At 38.2% G+C, this 16,675-nt stretch overlaps 1 protein-coding gene across 4 annotated transcripts in view; it reads left to right on the plus strand.

Moving 5' to 3' along the window:
* Positions 1-16,675, plus strand: part of ITPR2 (inositol 1,4,5-trisphosphate receptor type 2) — a 501,416-nt gene that overhangs the window by 414,935 nt on the left and 69,806 nt on the right. For all 4 annotated transcript variants that reach the window (XM_003265625.4, XM_030804417.1, XM_030804419.1 and 1 more), the window contains 3 exons: positions 118-282; positions 3,800-3,995; positions 7,887-7,979. In XM_003265625.4, coding sequence (XP_003265673.2) covers positions 118-282; positions 3,800-3,995; positions 7,887-7,979 — 454 coding nt within the window. The remainder of the gene's footprint in view (positions 1-117; positions 283-3,799; positions 3,996-7,886; positions 7,980-16,675) is intronic.

Genomic DNA, 16,675 nt, shown 5'->3' on the forward strand with positions numbered 1-16,675 from the left:
TAATGAATAATAGTTTCATCCATGTCAAAAAGTCATGTACTTTATGAATAATAGTTTTCATCCATGTGAGTTTCAGGATAAATAAGACAGTAATCTCTAATCCTTTCCTCCCTTTAGCTTTGTAATAAAATTGTTTTTCTGGTGAGTTTTGTTGGAAATCGTGGCACGTTCACCCGTGGGTACCGAGCAGTCATCCTGGATATGGCCTTTCTCTATCACGTGGCGTATGTCCTGGTTTGCATGCTGGGCCTTTTTGTTCATGAATTCTTCTATAGCTTCCTGGTGAGTACATCTCTATGTGGACAATCACTGCTGAAAAAGTACACAATGCTGCTGCTTCTTATGCCTCTTCCTTTGATTATATTTTTTAAGCAAAGCCTGACATTTAGGACAAATTATGTTATTTTTAGAATTTCCTAGGAAAAGCGTGAATTATTATCATTTGTAGTCTTTCTTCTTTGGGAAACCACACAGGTGGTGGAGTTCTTTATTTCCTCTCTGAGAAGCAACGAGTCACCCCACCTCTTGACCCAGGCTTCACATGACAAGGGCTGCTTTTGCTTTCAGCCAACTAATATTTCCCTTTACATTTAAAGATTCTCTACAGTGTGGGAGACAAAATAGGGGTATATTTTCTTAGATACTGAAATCACTGTATTTTATTTATAATATCAAAAATTATGTGTACTTTTAGAATAGCATATAAGTAAAATGAGGGGGATTAAAAAAACCATCATAGCAAAGAGACAGTTGTTTTAAGAACAGTCTTATAGTTTTTGGTTTAATATGTCATTGCTGTTAAACTTATCTACATATATTTAACTCATTAAGTGGCTCTTTCAGATTTTTTTCTAAAGGTTGCTTTTTAAAAAAATTCTGATTTACCTGCCTACATATGTACTGGTTTATAGCCATAAACCAGGAGAGGAGCCAATACAAATATGTGATAATGTTTTGAAACTTAAAAAGCACTACCAGGTTACCATCATGATGCCATAGGAACAGTTTATTTATCTTTCCAGTTCGTAGTTGGCATGCAGTGGAGAGCATTGTCCAATAAGATGATCCCTGAAAACAAGTTAAACATCTAAAAACATTTTGTTGAGGAATTTGCCTGAGTCATGAGGGACAAATCCAGCACCTCCTGCCTCCCTATTATCTAGCACACCCATTTGAGAAGACTGAAATGAGGCCAATTTTCCATATACCCTCAAACATTTGAAAGAGCCACAGTAAAGAGTAGATTTGTCTATTATATTTTCATATAAACTTATAGGCAGTTAAGTTAGATTATTCAGCAACAGATATTTTTTTCTGTTCTAACAATCTAAATGAATTCTTTTTGCCCTGATTCACCGGAAAAAGTTCATTTTTTAACCTGTCTGTGATATATAAAGTCCTATTATACCCAGCACTTTTACCTGACTGACATGTAATATTCTATAATTTTTAAACCACTTTACTGAAGTATGACTGACATACAGAAAACTATACCCATTTAATGTATGCAATTTGAAGAGTTTATAATACTTTTGTGCTCAACTTTCTTGTTTATAAAATGGATAGGAATATCAAGATCCATTAAACAGATAATGTGTTAGTCCGTTCTCACACTGCTATGAAGATACTACCTGAGACTGAGTAATTTATAAACAAAAGAGGTTTAATTGATTCACAGTTCCACATGGCTGGGGAGGCCTAAGGAAACTTACAATCATGGTGGAAGGTGAAGGGGAAGCAAGGCATATCTTACATGGTGGCAGAAGAGAGAGAGGAGAGCGCAGGGGAAACTGCCACTTTTAAAACCATCAGATCTCCAGAGAACTCCCTCACCATCTCAAGAACAGCATGAGGGAAACCACCCCCATGATCCAATCACCTCCCACCGGGTCCTTCTCCTGACACATGGCAATTACAATTTGAGATGAAATTTGGGTGGAGACACAGAGCCAAACCATATCAGATAATATGGAAAACATGTGAAATGATGTACACGTTTATGTTTTTATTAACCCCATTTTCTAATTGTATTTTCCTCTGGTCTTTTATCTTTCAAATCTTACAATATTGATGCTAGTTTGTTTTTATTGGGTTGGTTCTGAAAAGGATATAGTCCATTTTGATGTTTAGAGGACTAGAAGAAAATTGTAATATACGTAATACCAAAAATCGTATGTAAGCATATTTTTAAAAGATTTTTTATATTTGAAAAAAATTTGAATATGAATTCCTTGTTGTACCCACAATTGTCAGTCCTTTATCCAGAATAATAAAAACCACACTCTAGATTTTGTTTTCAGAAATAAATGGAAAGAACAATCAGCCTGCCCAATGTCAACAGCTTTTGTAAGATTCTGATTCCATGGGCCTAGAACGGAACCCAGGCATATGCATTTTTAGCAAGCATCCCAGGAGCTCCTGAAAGCTATAAACTTTCTCTAGAGCTGACCTACAGCACATTGCCAGATTTTTTTTTCTTTAAACCTCTGCCGAGTTAACTTAAAGAAAAATCTCGACTATGTCAACTTACTGCTTAAATAAATTTAATAAGCCACAGTGTCAACAATTTGGAAGTTGAATGTACATTAGTTAATTTGTCTGTACTGAAGAATATTGACTTTATTTCTAAAGCTGGCTGCTCCTTCCAGGAGGTAAATGGATAGCAAAATAAACTTTTAAAAAATTTAACCATCATAAAATAGCAGTTTCCATAGGTGAGCAAACAAGTTAATATCTAGACAGCAATTATTTGCAAGACTACAATTAAATTGGACAGTAACTGTATAACCCTCAGTACTCAGAAAAAAAAATAGACAAGGTCCTGAAGGGGTGTATGACACATAATTGATCATCTCAGCCAGTTCAGAAACTCTAATTACTGTCCACAGATAGAAGACAAACCCCAATTATTCCAATTTTAAAAATACTATTCATTTCCAAACAGATATTTATACCTTTCTAAAAGTGAACGTGATTTTATTGCATTTAACCAGATTTTAATAATAAAACATGTGCTTTCTAATGTATAATTTCAATTTTATAATGTAGCAATAAATAAAATTGTCCTTAGTGTCTGCCACAGATTGCAAACACATAGCTTGACTAGTGCATAGATTTTCTACTACTGAAGACAAAATAGGTAGTAACCTATTAGAGAAAATCAGTTAGCAAAATTACATATTATATTTTTGTTTATACTTCCATTTCCAAAAGTATATACTAAAGTAATAGGTTTTTTCCTCATTATACCTTGTTACTAAGGAAGGATGTTTGCATTTCCCAGATATTTTTAAATTTCATACTTTCCCCACTGCATCAGACTCATGAAACTATTCTTACAATTTCACCTCTAATCCCTTGATTAAGTAATGAGGACCTAATTCAGCATTCTCACTTAAGCCATTTTACATATTCCAGAAGTAACTGCAGAATATCAGTAAGACCAAAAATAAAGAATAAGTGAATAAGTAGCTAAGCTGGTAAAGTACAATATAACTTGTCTGAATTCAAATTTAAAACTAAGCTATTTCTGTAATGTTTTAGTAAATTGATATTATGTTATGAAACCAACAGATGCACATTGTATGTTGTGCTCGATGTATCTTTATAGAAAAACAGTTTATTAATATATTCCAGCTGGAGAAGAAATAAATACTTTGGTTCATTTTAAGGTGGTTTAGGTTATTTCTTTGTATATAAACTAGAATGGCTTGCATTTGTATTTGTAATTATATTTTTGTTTGTTCATCTCTTCCTCCAATGCCTTCTTTTCTTATTAGTGTTTTCTTTATCTTTGTAGCTTTTTGATTTGGTGTACAGAGAAGAGACTTTGCTGAATGTCATAAAAAGTGTCACACGAAATGGCCGCTCTATTATTCTAACTGCAGTCCTGGCTCTCATCCTCGTCTACCTGTTTTCCATTATTGGGTTCCTTTTTTTGAAGGATGACTTCACTATGGAAGTTGATAGGCTGAAAAACCGAACTCCTGTTACAGGTATTGCTATTACCACTGAATGAGGTTTCTCTGATGGCAGATATGACTTGTGTGTAGCTTGTTAACAGGATTACAGATAAACACGAATGGAGGAAATGTTCTCTTTTATTCCTTTGAGAATATGTTTTGTTTACTACTAAGAGTCAGGAATGTGAAGTACTCTTAGGCTGCATATTAGCTGTCAATGTGTATAGGGAAATACTTACATGAGAAACATCATCCCAGCTCACTTGGTAAGAAAGTTTCAATAAAGCTGACTATATTCCAAAAGATAGTCAACAACTTCAGTGCAGGATAATAACTTTAAAAATCTTTTCCTCCTCTTTTTCCCTGTCTCCCCAAAAATAACAGCTAGCATCATTCACAATCATTATTCCATACATGTTTGATCATAGTATATCATATTATACTTAAATAACTGAAAATGATAAATGCTTTGATTTGAAACCACCAGATCATAAGAAATTTGCTCAACATATTGAGCAAAAGAAGGAAGACATGCTCAAAATATTGGGATTAATGGACCAAATCTATCGTGTGTGACTTTCAGAATTTCTATACTCTATTTTTGTCGTGACTGGTTAGGCACCATCCATTTATAATGAGTGTGATTCCTGTGGTGTAAGGCTTTATTCTCTCTGTGTTATTTTGATTTTTTTATTTATTAAGCTTTCTAAAGTGTTTTTCCCCCTTTCCTACCTTGTGTTGTTTTGGTTAAGCTTCTGAAGCTTATTATTCTTTTTCCTCCTCCCCTGCTTTGCTGGGTAGAAATCATAGTTCTGTACTTTGCTAATGGTTTCTCTGGGTGATTCTGCTGACTATGGGTTGCAGAGAATGGAAAGCAAAATATGACACTCTTTCTCCTCAAACCATTAAATATAAAACTAGGATTTAATTAGTGATGCCTTGCAAATGATATTCTGTCTTGCCTTTAACAAACATTTCTTAATTATTAAATTGATGATATATGGTAGTACTTAGATTATGGCATTTAACTCTATTAGTAAGTCTCAGTCATCAAAGCACAGAATGGAAACATCATATATGTGGACTGGAAGTTATTAAACTTGAGACTGTCCTGAATTTTATACCTAGGTATTAGTCTTTATTCACAGGAACATAAAGTATTTTCTGTTACTGTCTTTCTTGTTCTTTTTCCTTAAATGTTACTTTTCCCAGAGTTTTACAGGTATAAATATAGGGACTTGTATTTGTGTGTGTGTGTGTGTGTGTGTATATATATATATATATATATATATATATATATATATATACTATCTGCTTCCCAAAACCTCCACATTAATAACTTACTAGATTGGAGGCATGATGACATTGAGTAACTCAGTACAGATTGAGTCTAAAGCTGAATCATAATTTATGAATTCAAAATGTATGCAGTAGTTATTGTCTTATGAATCAAGTGGTAAATATTTTGTGCTATTTAAAAAGTAACTTGGTTATCATTGTGTTATGAATATAAATATTCTCTTTGGAAAAATGCCTTTTTTCTTTTTTTGTTTTTTACAAAATGGGCAACAGTAGACCAGAAGTTTCAAGCTCTTTACTAAAAATATTGATACACATTCATATAGAATGCTGTTAAATAAAGCTTTTATAAATACTATGAAAACCCAGCATATGGGAACAGTTAACAAAGTTAAACCCTTGATTATTCATAGATTAAGAGTGTTTGTTTCATAGACTGAGATTATACATGACATGATGCCCTAGGAAAAACACCCTTGTTTTCATAATATTTCAGATCTCATTTCTAATGCCATATGTTGTCTCTATTGATACATAGTGCTAAGTTTATTCTTTGATGTATTGGACACTATTTACTTGCAAAGTTGACTACATATATTGAGTGACATTATTGATGGCATCTCTGGGTAGCCAGTGAAATTTGGAGTGCAGAGAAATATGCAACTCTTTAGCGAATGAGAAGAAAAGATCAGAAAACCAGTTGGTGGGAGCAACCAGGGGAGGTTGAGAGTTCTAAAGCTGAATGGTAAAGCCATCACAGGGCCCTGTGAGAGTAGAGGATGAGTAATTGGCAAATGCCGTTGGAAACGCAGATCCTGCCTGTAGGACCAGAGGAATCTGGCTTGATAGATGAAGTAGCCGCCACTTGAGCAATGTTCAGGAAATTAGTGTCTTAGAAAAGTCTGTGAACTTAGAGAGAAGGATCTGTTGAGAAGTGGAGGTGACAGTTTCTCTGACCCACACCTGTCCCTCTTCCCCATTTTCAGGGCCATCCTCCTGTTTCTCACCTTCATTTCCACTCACCCAGAATTCTGCTGGAGCCGCCTATGTGGCTTTCCCACCTACAGCCTCTCTTCTGCCTGCCCAAATTACTCATTCCAACCATAGCTCTCACTGTCTCTCATTGGTTCACAGCCTTCGGATCTGCACTGCATGTGGGGTTCTTGGTTTAAAGTAGTGGCTGGTAGCTCTGGTCACTCTGGCTGGTCCATGCCTTCATTGACCTCTGCGCCTTTTGTCAGACAGATTGCACCTAGAATCACCCCCCTTTGCTCCCTGCCTTACCTTGATGAATCTAAGTCCTATGACTCCTTCAGATGGACCCTTTTCCAAAAAGCTTTCTGGGTTTTTTTTCCCCCTCCTAGAATTCACTTCTTCCTCCTCTAATGTATTACATTTAAAAAAATCTGTACTTCACTGTATCCAGTCAATTATAATTGTGTCTATATCTCTCCATGTCCTCTAGTTGACTGTTGTTCTCCCAGGCCTTAGCTCTGGGCCTGTGGAGCCTAGCGGGATGCTTCAGTAAGTATTAAATAAGGGAGTGGCCACAGGGCACACTCTTCTCCTCTCACTTTCTGACCCCCCACACCCACCCACCCTCAACTCAGGGTTAATGGGGATGTGCCCACCCTCAGGGGATGGAGGTAAATCTGTGGACCCTTTCTGGGGAGAACACTAACTCTCTCAGCTCCAGTGTTCGTGTGGCTGGCAACCCCAGCCTCACTCTGCCTCCTCCTCCTCATGTTTCCTCCAAACTCCAGCTTTCCTTTGCCATTTCTACCCCATCTCAGCTGATTAGTCAGAGTCAGGGGTAATCGTGGTGTGGCATTGCTGGGAAATTCACTTCAATACTGCTATGGCCTTTGTAGCTACAACTGGACCCACCCTTGTCTCTCCATCATGAAGACTTCCCTTGATGGCTCTATGTGAAACATAGGTTTGAGAGGAACCTCTTTACTTCATATTTGTTACTAACAAAAACAACATTTAAAAAAATGAAACATTGTTTCATACAAATAGGAGGGTGACTACTTTCTATTCTATTCTGGGTCAGGGAAATATGTGGTGAGCCAGGAAGCAGATGGATTCCTGGGGACTATGGAAGAATAGAAGATCCTGAACACAGATCTGGCAAAAGATTCTTGCTCCTCAAGGCATATGATGCCCTTAGTTCTCTAGAGCCTGTATCTGACCATTAGAACCACTACCAGCAGCAGTCCCTGCCTCAGCTGTAGGGACCAGTGGTTTAGGGCTCAGAGACTGCCAACTGCATAGAGGGGAATACGTTCCTGGTATCCCAAGTCAGAACCCTGAATGAGTTTGCCCATAGAAACAGTATTACACATGGTTTTAAAGGTCTACAGTATTGATGCTTTATCTCAACCACTTAAAAAAGTTATAAAAGGATTTTAGTGGGTTGGCCTATGAAGCTATTCTCCATTTATAAAATTACTTCAATAGGCAAAACGGTGTTCAGAATTCCATACTAACTTCCTAGGACTTTAGGAACACAGCTAAGGTGGAGTATGAATGCCTTTAATTTACATATCTTTAGAACTGTAGGTTCAGTTTTCATCATGTGCATATGGACTCTGTATTATATACTACTTTGTATTTTCTTAGGCAGTCATCAAGTGCCTGCTATGACTTTTACTACCATGATGGAAGCATGTGCCAAGGAGAACTGTTCACCCACAATTCCAGCTTCAAATACAGGTTTGTAGAAAGGACTCTGGGTCAGTATGAACTTCATGTCTCTGAAGTTTTATTTGGTAAATATTATTACCTCTTAGGGAGTTGCTCTACAAATTTCATGATGGATTTATATAGAAGAATAGAGAGTAAAAGAACAAAGATGATTTGAACTGGAGAAAAGATTCCCACATTGGTCATTTTGTACCCCTCTCCTGTTCCTTATATTGTTTTATTCAGGAGGATTTAGCACATTTACCCTGTGGTATGTGCTGCTGAAGATTCTATTACCATATTGCAAACTACACTAAGTGAGTCCCTTTTAGCTGTGTAGCCTTTAACACAGGATCGGGAAGAGCATGGGCTTATAACTCAAAAGACTCGGTAATAATCCTGGACTTGACGCTCTCTAGCTCTATGTCTTGGACGAGTTATGAAAATTTCCTGGACTTTGTTCAGATGACTTCCCTGCCTATCTGTCTCTCTTTAGAGAGAGAATGAGAATGAAACTCCCTGCCTCCACAGGATCAAATGGAACCATACATATAAAAATAATTTTTTAAACTCTGAATTGGTCTCATAGGATGTGGCAGGCTGGAAACTATGGCATGTGTCATGTATAATAAACTGTAGAAGAAATTAGTGACCTGTTTCCTGAAGCAGCAAAGATTTAGGGAGTGTATGTCTTCAAATATCTTAAGGGTTGTCATATACAAACAGGAGCAGATTTAGTAGGAGTTGATGTGTTGTATCTACAGAGGGCAAAGTTAGACTTAGGACAGATAAGGGAAGAAAGAGTTGAGCGTAATGTAAGTGTGGAGTTCCCTAGATTCCATCTGGGACCACACTGTCTGGTCGTAATGATAGTGCTTTCTTTCCTAAACGGCCTTTTCCTTGAGATGTTGGACTATTGCTTGAGCAGTAATGAATAGACCCTTCTACTGACTAAATATTTTATGCTTCTTGACCTAAAGAGAGAATTAAGCACATGAATACGTTCCATCCAGTGTCCCAGCAGCCATAGGCACTGTGGACAGCTGTCACCAGCACTTCTCTCCCCTGCCGCCTGCTCTCCCAGTCAAGGCTAACAATAAGAACCAGCTCATTCTTGACTCGTATAGCATTATTGTGCTCTGCAGTTTCTAAAATCCTGTTATTTGCATCCTCCAATCTAAACACCTCCAATTTCTTCAGCCTTCCTCACATACTGTAACAGTGACTACTGCCATTATACTCCAGGGCAAGCAGTTGAAAGGTGCTGTCTTATTCTGGATACTGGAGTTTAGAACCACATCACACTCTTGACCCATATTTGGCTGACTCTTGGCTAAAATGCCATTCTTCACTGGTTCAGCTGTCATGTCATAAACAGCCACCCTGTTCTCATATAATTAGGAGTTTGGGATTTCAAATAGAAGCCCATGCCTTTTTTTTCTATATATTTCTGCCAGCCCATAATCCCAGGTTGTCGCAATTTCACCAGTGAATAGATAGGTCTTTGCCCAGATGATCTCTCGGTTTCAGGTCCCTTCCAGTTCTAATGTGCCATGAGCCTCATGGTGTCTGTATGGATCCTGATTCTGTCAAGCAATATATTTATTCTCCTTCATGTCCTCAAGTTTGATACACGCTTGAACAGAGGATGGCAAACTATGTCCCATGGGAAAATATGACTTGCTCTAGTTTTATACAGCCCTTGAGCTAAGAATGATTGTAATTTTTTTTTTCAAGGAAAACATGTGATGGAAACTGTATATAAGCCTAAGATAGTTGCCATCTGGCTACAGAAATTTTTTTTTTTTTTGCCAACCTCTGTTCTAGAAGATTTCCATTGAAGGTGCCAGAAATGCATAAGACAGCAATGCAGTGCTAAGCAGTAGAACATGCTCTCACATAGACACGGTTGCATTTTGTGCAATTCTTCAGTTGCATAGAAATTTCTCTTAAAGAAACTGTTAATATCATTCAGCCCATGTTCCTCTATCTTTTTTCAAAGGATATCATGAGACTGTTTATCAAAGACTTTTTGCCAAAGCCCAGATACGTGATGTCTGCTACATTTCTAATTTGAGGTTAGTCTGAACGTGTACTGAATGCACTGATAGTGTGGGTTAGTCCTAACTCACACTGTCTCTTTAGTGATCCACTTCAGTATCTTGTCTTGGTGTCAAGCAGCATTTTTCAGCAGCTTGCAGAGTCTGTCACAGTCTCAAATTCGGGTCTACAGGTGTCCCTCATTTTCCATCATTATCCATGACTTTTTAAAAAATCACTTTTTAAAAAGAGAGATTTTGAAAACTTGGACATAGTTGAAATAGCCTGGTAAAATTAAATGACTCTTGGGATCTCTTTGGCCACCTCAAAGTTCAGATTATTGTCATCAGTATTTATTTCTCTTTTAATTCAACATTTTCCCCCTTAACAGAGTATGAAAAATAATATGTTAAAAAGTTTATTATTAACACAAATATTTTATCTTAACAACATGGTTCCAAGTATCAGTGGCCCTATGCTTGCATTGGTCTTCTATCTCTGCATATTTCTTTAATATTGTTTCCTTTATTTTAAAGCAAATATACTTTAACTGTGGTTTGATTTCAAGACAAAATATTGCTTTGCTAGTGAACCAGCAACAAAGCTAGTACTTGTTGTTCCAGAGTGTACAAAGAGGGCTGACTCAGTGGGCCCAGAAGAGGATCTGAGTCTCACCCACAGCGTGGTAGCCAGGGCTCCCAAGGCACAGAGAGAGAGAACTGCCAGGGCCACTCTCCTAGAATGAGGTCTTCCAGGTCATTCATAGTGTGAGACTCTCCCAGGATGGTTGGCTGCCCAGCTCTGTGTAATCCTGTAAATGTTAGGCTTTATACAACTCCCCAGGCATGATTGTTGATGCTCAACCAAATGGTCTATTGTAATTATTTCATGCGTTATTACTATTGTGACATTTTGATCTTAAAATTTAAAAAGTAAATATTTTTAGAAAACGGGAGAGTAGTTAAGTCTATTCAGTACAAACCTTGATGATGAGGATGATAATATAATAAAAGCCTTGTCTATTCATTCCCTCATTCATTTTTTCACATAGTTATATTTGTTGAGCCCCTACTCTTGACCAATCACCATGCTAGCTGTTGAGGACACAGTGTTGAATAAACAAACATGATTCTGGACTTTATAGAACTTATAGTAAGGGAAACATAAAAAGTTATAAGATAAGGTGAGTATTACTAACAGTGCTATGACTGATCATCACAATAGAGATTGGCTGTTGGGAGATTAGACAGAGAGACCTTTCTAAGAGGAATTACTGAAGTTGAGACTTGGAGGATGAGAAGGAGCTAGTCAGGCCAAGAGGAGGGAGAAGTGTGTTCCGGGCACATGGAACATCTGAGAGTGAATGCCCTGAGACATGTTCAAGGACCTGGAGAAAGCCTACTCATTTCGGGTACTGTGCTGAGCACATTGTGTGCATTATGTCACTTCATTATCACAACAACCGTGTGAGATAGATAGATACTACTAGTTATCCTTACATTTTTGGTAAGGACCCTAAGGAAAGAGGCATTAAATAGGTTGCCAAGATCACAGCTAGTCAGTCAATGTATATCAACATAGATTTCAAAGCCTATATTCCAATCTTCTGTCTTATTGCCTCCTAATTAAAGGATCACTATAAATTATTGCTTCCCTAACCAAAATTTGAGATTATTTCATTTCACTGAGTATGTTTGGATAGATTTTCTTTAAGCCTTTCTTTATACCTACTAAAGACAATTTCTTGAATATAAATATTCTCTATTATGTATTTATGAACTGGAGTTGATTTTGTCCCCACCCCTACCCCAACCCCCCAGGGACATCTGACAATGTCTAGAGACATGTCTGGTTGTCATAACTGGGATGGGGTGCTACTGGCATCTAGTGGGTAGAGGACAGGGATGCTAGTAAGCATCCCACATTGCACAGGACAGTCCACAACAAAGAATCATCTAGCCCAAAATATTAATAATGTTAAGCTTGATAAACTGTTCTGTTTGGATGTTATTCATGACTCTGAATACAAGCTCTTATAAAAGGCTTCCCAGGAAAACCTCTATAACCTGCACTTCACCTAATATATTACACAAAGAACATCATTTCTCCTTCCTATGAACAAATGGTGACTTCTTCCTCCCAGGCACATTGGGGGAAAGTCTCCATCTTTTAGGCTGCAGCAGAGCTAGGAGTTGGGGGAAGAGGTGGAGATGATTTTGTAAGGATAGCTGCCAGAGTAGGGAGGAAAGCGAGGATTCCATCTGGAGAGTGGAGGAGTTTCATCTCTGGAGGTGTGTCACAGATACTGCTGGAAGCCAGAGATGGTGGCAATAGCTTTTCACAATTAGGGAGTATTCCTACATCAGTAATAAAAATACAGGAATGCCTGTATTAATCTACTCTTTCTTCCATACACTTTTTGTATTTGACATTGTAAGTGATAAAATTTATCTGTTTGAAAATGTTATGGATTTGATCTGCTAGCCTTTGCCACTTTTAAATTTTGACTGCATGTAGTTAACTGCAAAAGTAGAGTGAAAGCTAGAACCTGGGGTTTGTTGTGCAGCATGTGTCACTTAAATTAAAAAATAACTTCTATGTCTAAGACCAGGATTAAATTTTAACTTGCAAACCCTAGTGTGCATCCGTGACAGCCTTAGTTTGTTACCCTGTGGACAGCAGGTCCACATTACAAAAGGTGCAGACATACACAGCAGCTTAATAACAAGCCTCACGGTGACTAGGAGGCAGAGTGGCCAGCTCCCTCAGAGGGCTCCTGTGGATGCAGGGAAGGTCATTGTCCCAGCGCCAGAAAATTCACACAGTAACTGGCAACCAACTGTGTTTAAAAAAAAACAAAAAAAACAAAAAAAAACTTCATATTTCATTTGCTGCAGACCTCCCTGGTTCCTGAACAAAAATATTCACCTTAAAAAAAGCAAGGCCTTTTTGCAACAATTTACAAAATACAGTTACAATCATTTTATAAGTAAAAATCATTCGAATGTACAGAAAAAAGGACAGAGTTCACAGACACTTAACATTTATGAATAATTCAAATTTAATATGTTTGGATATTTTACTTTAATAGAAAAGATTGATGAATACCAGAAGCCAGTCAGCCTTAATGCATTCTACATGTTGACTTCCCACTGGGTCCCCAGTGTTTTAAATTTTTTTTCTCGTTAAAATTTTTATTTCTTATTATTTATTTATTTTTCCAGCAGTACTGACATTTTGGATCTAGTTGAAATTTTTAAAATCAGCATTTCCACCAATGAATTGATTACAATTAAAGCTTAAGACTAACAGGCAAGAGGTTTTTTTTTTTAATTTCTTCCCTTCTTTCTTTTTTTTTGAGATGGAGTCTCGCTCTGTCATCCAGGCTGGAGTGCAATGGCACGATCTCAGCTCATTGCAATCTCCACTTCCCGGGTTCAAGTGATTCTCTTGCCTTAGCCTCCTGAGTAGCTGGGATTACAGGCATGCACCACCACACCTGGCTAATTTTTGTATTTTTAGTAGAGAAGGTGTTTCACCATGTTGGCCAGGCTGGTTTTGAACTCCTGACCTCAGGTGTTCCACCCACAAGAGGTGTTCATTTGCACTCATACTTTCAAACGTGTGTCAGTGACAATCCCTTGTCACTGAGAAACCATAACAAACACTGAATAATTTAATTATTAAAGCAGAAATATGGCATTATTAAATACCGTTATTCAAGCATGGCCAATATTTTTTTTAAAATTTATAGATTAACACTTCAGATTAGAGGGAACTATTTCAGAGCCACTAAAATATGTTTGTATTCCTTCCCTCATATAAAACATTTTATTTGCATTATAAATTAAGAAAAAAATACTGTATTTTACTAGTCAACTGAAAATGAGGATTATTTAACCTCATAGAATTCAAGATTAGGATTTGTTTATTGTTTTAAAACCAAAACTTTTCATGAGATTTAACCACCATCTCTCAGTAATGATAATTATGATAGCTAGAATGTATTGGGTCCTAACTATACGCCAAGCACTGTTCTAAGTTCTTCATAGGTATATATTTAGTTCTTTTAAATGTCTCCACATTAAAAGTCTATTTTCACTAATTCTTTCCTTTTGTTTATAAGCAACATGTTCTCTCCCTCCTCGTCCTTCTTCTTCTTCTTTCTTCTTCTTCTTCTTTTTTTTTTTTTTTTTGAGACACAGTTTTGCTCTTGTTGCCCAGGCCAGAGTGCAATGGCATGATCTCGGCTCACTGCAACCTCCGCCTCCCAGGTTCAAGTGATTCTCCTGCCTCAGCCTCCTGAGTAGCTGGGATTACAGGCTTGCGCCACCATGCTCAGCTAATTTTTGTATTTTTAGTAGAGACAGTGTTTCACCATGTTGGCCAGGCTGATCTTGAACTCCTGACCTCAGGTAGTCTGCCTGCCTCAGCCTCCCAAAGTGCTGGGATTACAGGCATAAGCCACTGCACCTGGCCCTCTCCCTTCTTTTATAACTATCCCTGTGTTTGTCATTACTTCCTGGCCACCATCAACTGGACCATTGTTCTTACACCTGAAATCTTTTCCTTGTCATCATCTGTTCTCTCTTTGTCTTTCTACACACATCTTAGGTCCTAATTCAACCTTCCTCTGGGTTTTCTTATTCCCTGAAACTCATATGCTGCTAGTCTCCTTCCTTCAGTACCAAATTTCCCTATAAAACAATTGACCAACCCTCTCTCCTTTAATTTCTGCACTGCTTTTTCTCTACTCTTTGCCTTCTTCCTACTGTTTCCTGATGACCCTATTGTTTAATCCAGTGACCAATTTTTTGCTTCTCATTGCCTTTGACTATTCTGCAATTTTGACATCTTTAAAATTATTGTCTTCCTTAATTTGGATCACAGTATCCTCTGAACTTTCTTGTCCTCTCTGACTTTTAAAAATGTTTTATTGTCTTCTCATTCTATAAACATACAAATCATCTGAGATGCTTTCCTTGCCTTCATCAAAACACCCTACATCCAGTTCTTCCTTCTAAATGGTCTATTTCTATGGTCTAATGGGATGATCCTTTTCCTAAGTCACCCATGGCTGGGAGGCCTCAGAGTTGTATTTAATGCTGCCTTCCGCCTTCTGCCTACAGTTCTGTCAGCTTCCTGTCATTCATCCTTTGCCTCTTCTCTCCCATTACCCTGGTTGAGGCTCATAGAACATCATGTCTGAATTATTGCAACTGCCTCCTAAGTGGTCTTTCCACCTCCAGTCATTCTTTCCTCTTCAATTCATCCAGTATATCACCACTAGACTATCTGTCAGAAATCACTGCCTTGCATATTTCCTCCCCTACCCCAATTCAGGCTTTCCATGATGCTCCATTACCCGCCCAATAAAATCCAAACTCCCTACAGCTTCACAGAGAGCTCCCAGTTTATCGCTCCAGCTTCGTCTTCCACTCCTCTCACCTGCATTTACTGGTTTATTTGCTGTTCATCATACAAGCATACATTTTTCTACCTCTGGGGCTTTCTGTCCCTGGCACGTGAGATGCCTTTCTACTCAAGTCTTAGTACATTGATGAGTCAAGGCAAACTCGATTCTACTACTTAATATAGAGTCTACATTAATTAGAGGGATGCCCCTCTAATTATCTGTGTACAGTTTCTCTCCCTATTTCTATCTCTTTGCATCACTGCTACTTCTGCATTTTTGTTTGTTTGCTTGTTTTTTTTAGAGACAGAGTCTCTCTGTCACCCAAGCTGGAGTGCAGTGGTGTGATTATCGCTCACGGCAGTCTCCAACTTTTGGGCTCACGTGACGCTCCCCCTTCAACCTCCTGAGTAACGGGGCCTACACACATGTACCACCATGCTTGGCTTCCACTTCTGTGTTTTTTACCACATGCTAATTTTCTTGTACATGTTTTATCTTGTACTATTTCGCCAACTGGCCGGACAGCCAACTTACCCTGTTGAAAGTCTTCCAGTGCCTCCCCCTAATTTCAAGATTAAATTTAAATTCTTCAGCTTGATATGTGAGTCTCCTCATGACCTGGTACCCTCTTGCGTTTCTTCTCTCACCTCCCACACCCTTCTGCATTTACCAAAGGCCCAATCATTCCCATCTTCCTGAGTTTCCCAAAACACCCCGCATGCTTTTGTGCCTGTTTGCCTTTGCTCATCCTGTGGTATCTGCTTGGAATGTCTTCCCTCATTGATTTTACTGGCCAATCATGACCCTCTTTCAAAATCCAACTCAGGTGATACCCCCTTCAGGATACTGAAGCCCCCATCTGTGAGATGTGCATCTGTTTTGCCTCCGCAGCATCCTGTGATACTGCACTGCCCTTGTTCAGCTGCTGACCCACCTTTCCTAGGGACCATAAATTTTCTACAGATGGGACACTTCCATCCTTCTCCCATATATTCCTAGCACCTCATCCAGCGGCTGTTGGAGTAGTGAAAGGAGGCAGGTGTGGCATGGGCAAGGCCAGCTGATTACACAGGTAACCACAAGGTGGCATTTGCTAGATGAATTTACCATGACTCAGAGCCTGACTTTCAGGCTGGATGCCTGGGAACTTGGCTTACCATATTGAGAGTGGCTGTATCTCACGAAGGTAGTACCTTATTAACCGAGGGTATAGAGGCTTCTCTATAAAATCAGCATGCCTCTGTACTGATTATCTTGAGCAGGATGATTG

Source organism: Nomascus leucogenys, chromosome 23 (genome assembly GCF_006542625.1).
Source record: "Nomascus leucogenys isolate Asia chromosome 23, Asia_NLE_v1, whole genome shotgun sequence".
NCBI classification, from domain to species: Eukaryota; Metazoa; Chordata; class Mammalia; order Primates; family Hylobatidae; genus Nomascus; species Nomascus leucogenys.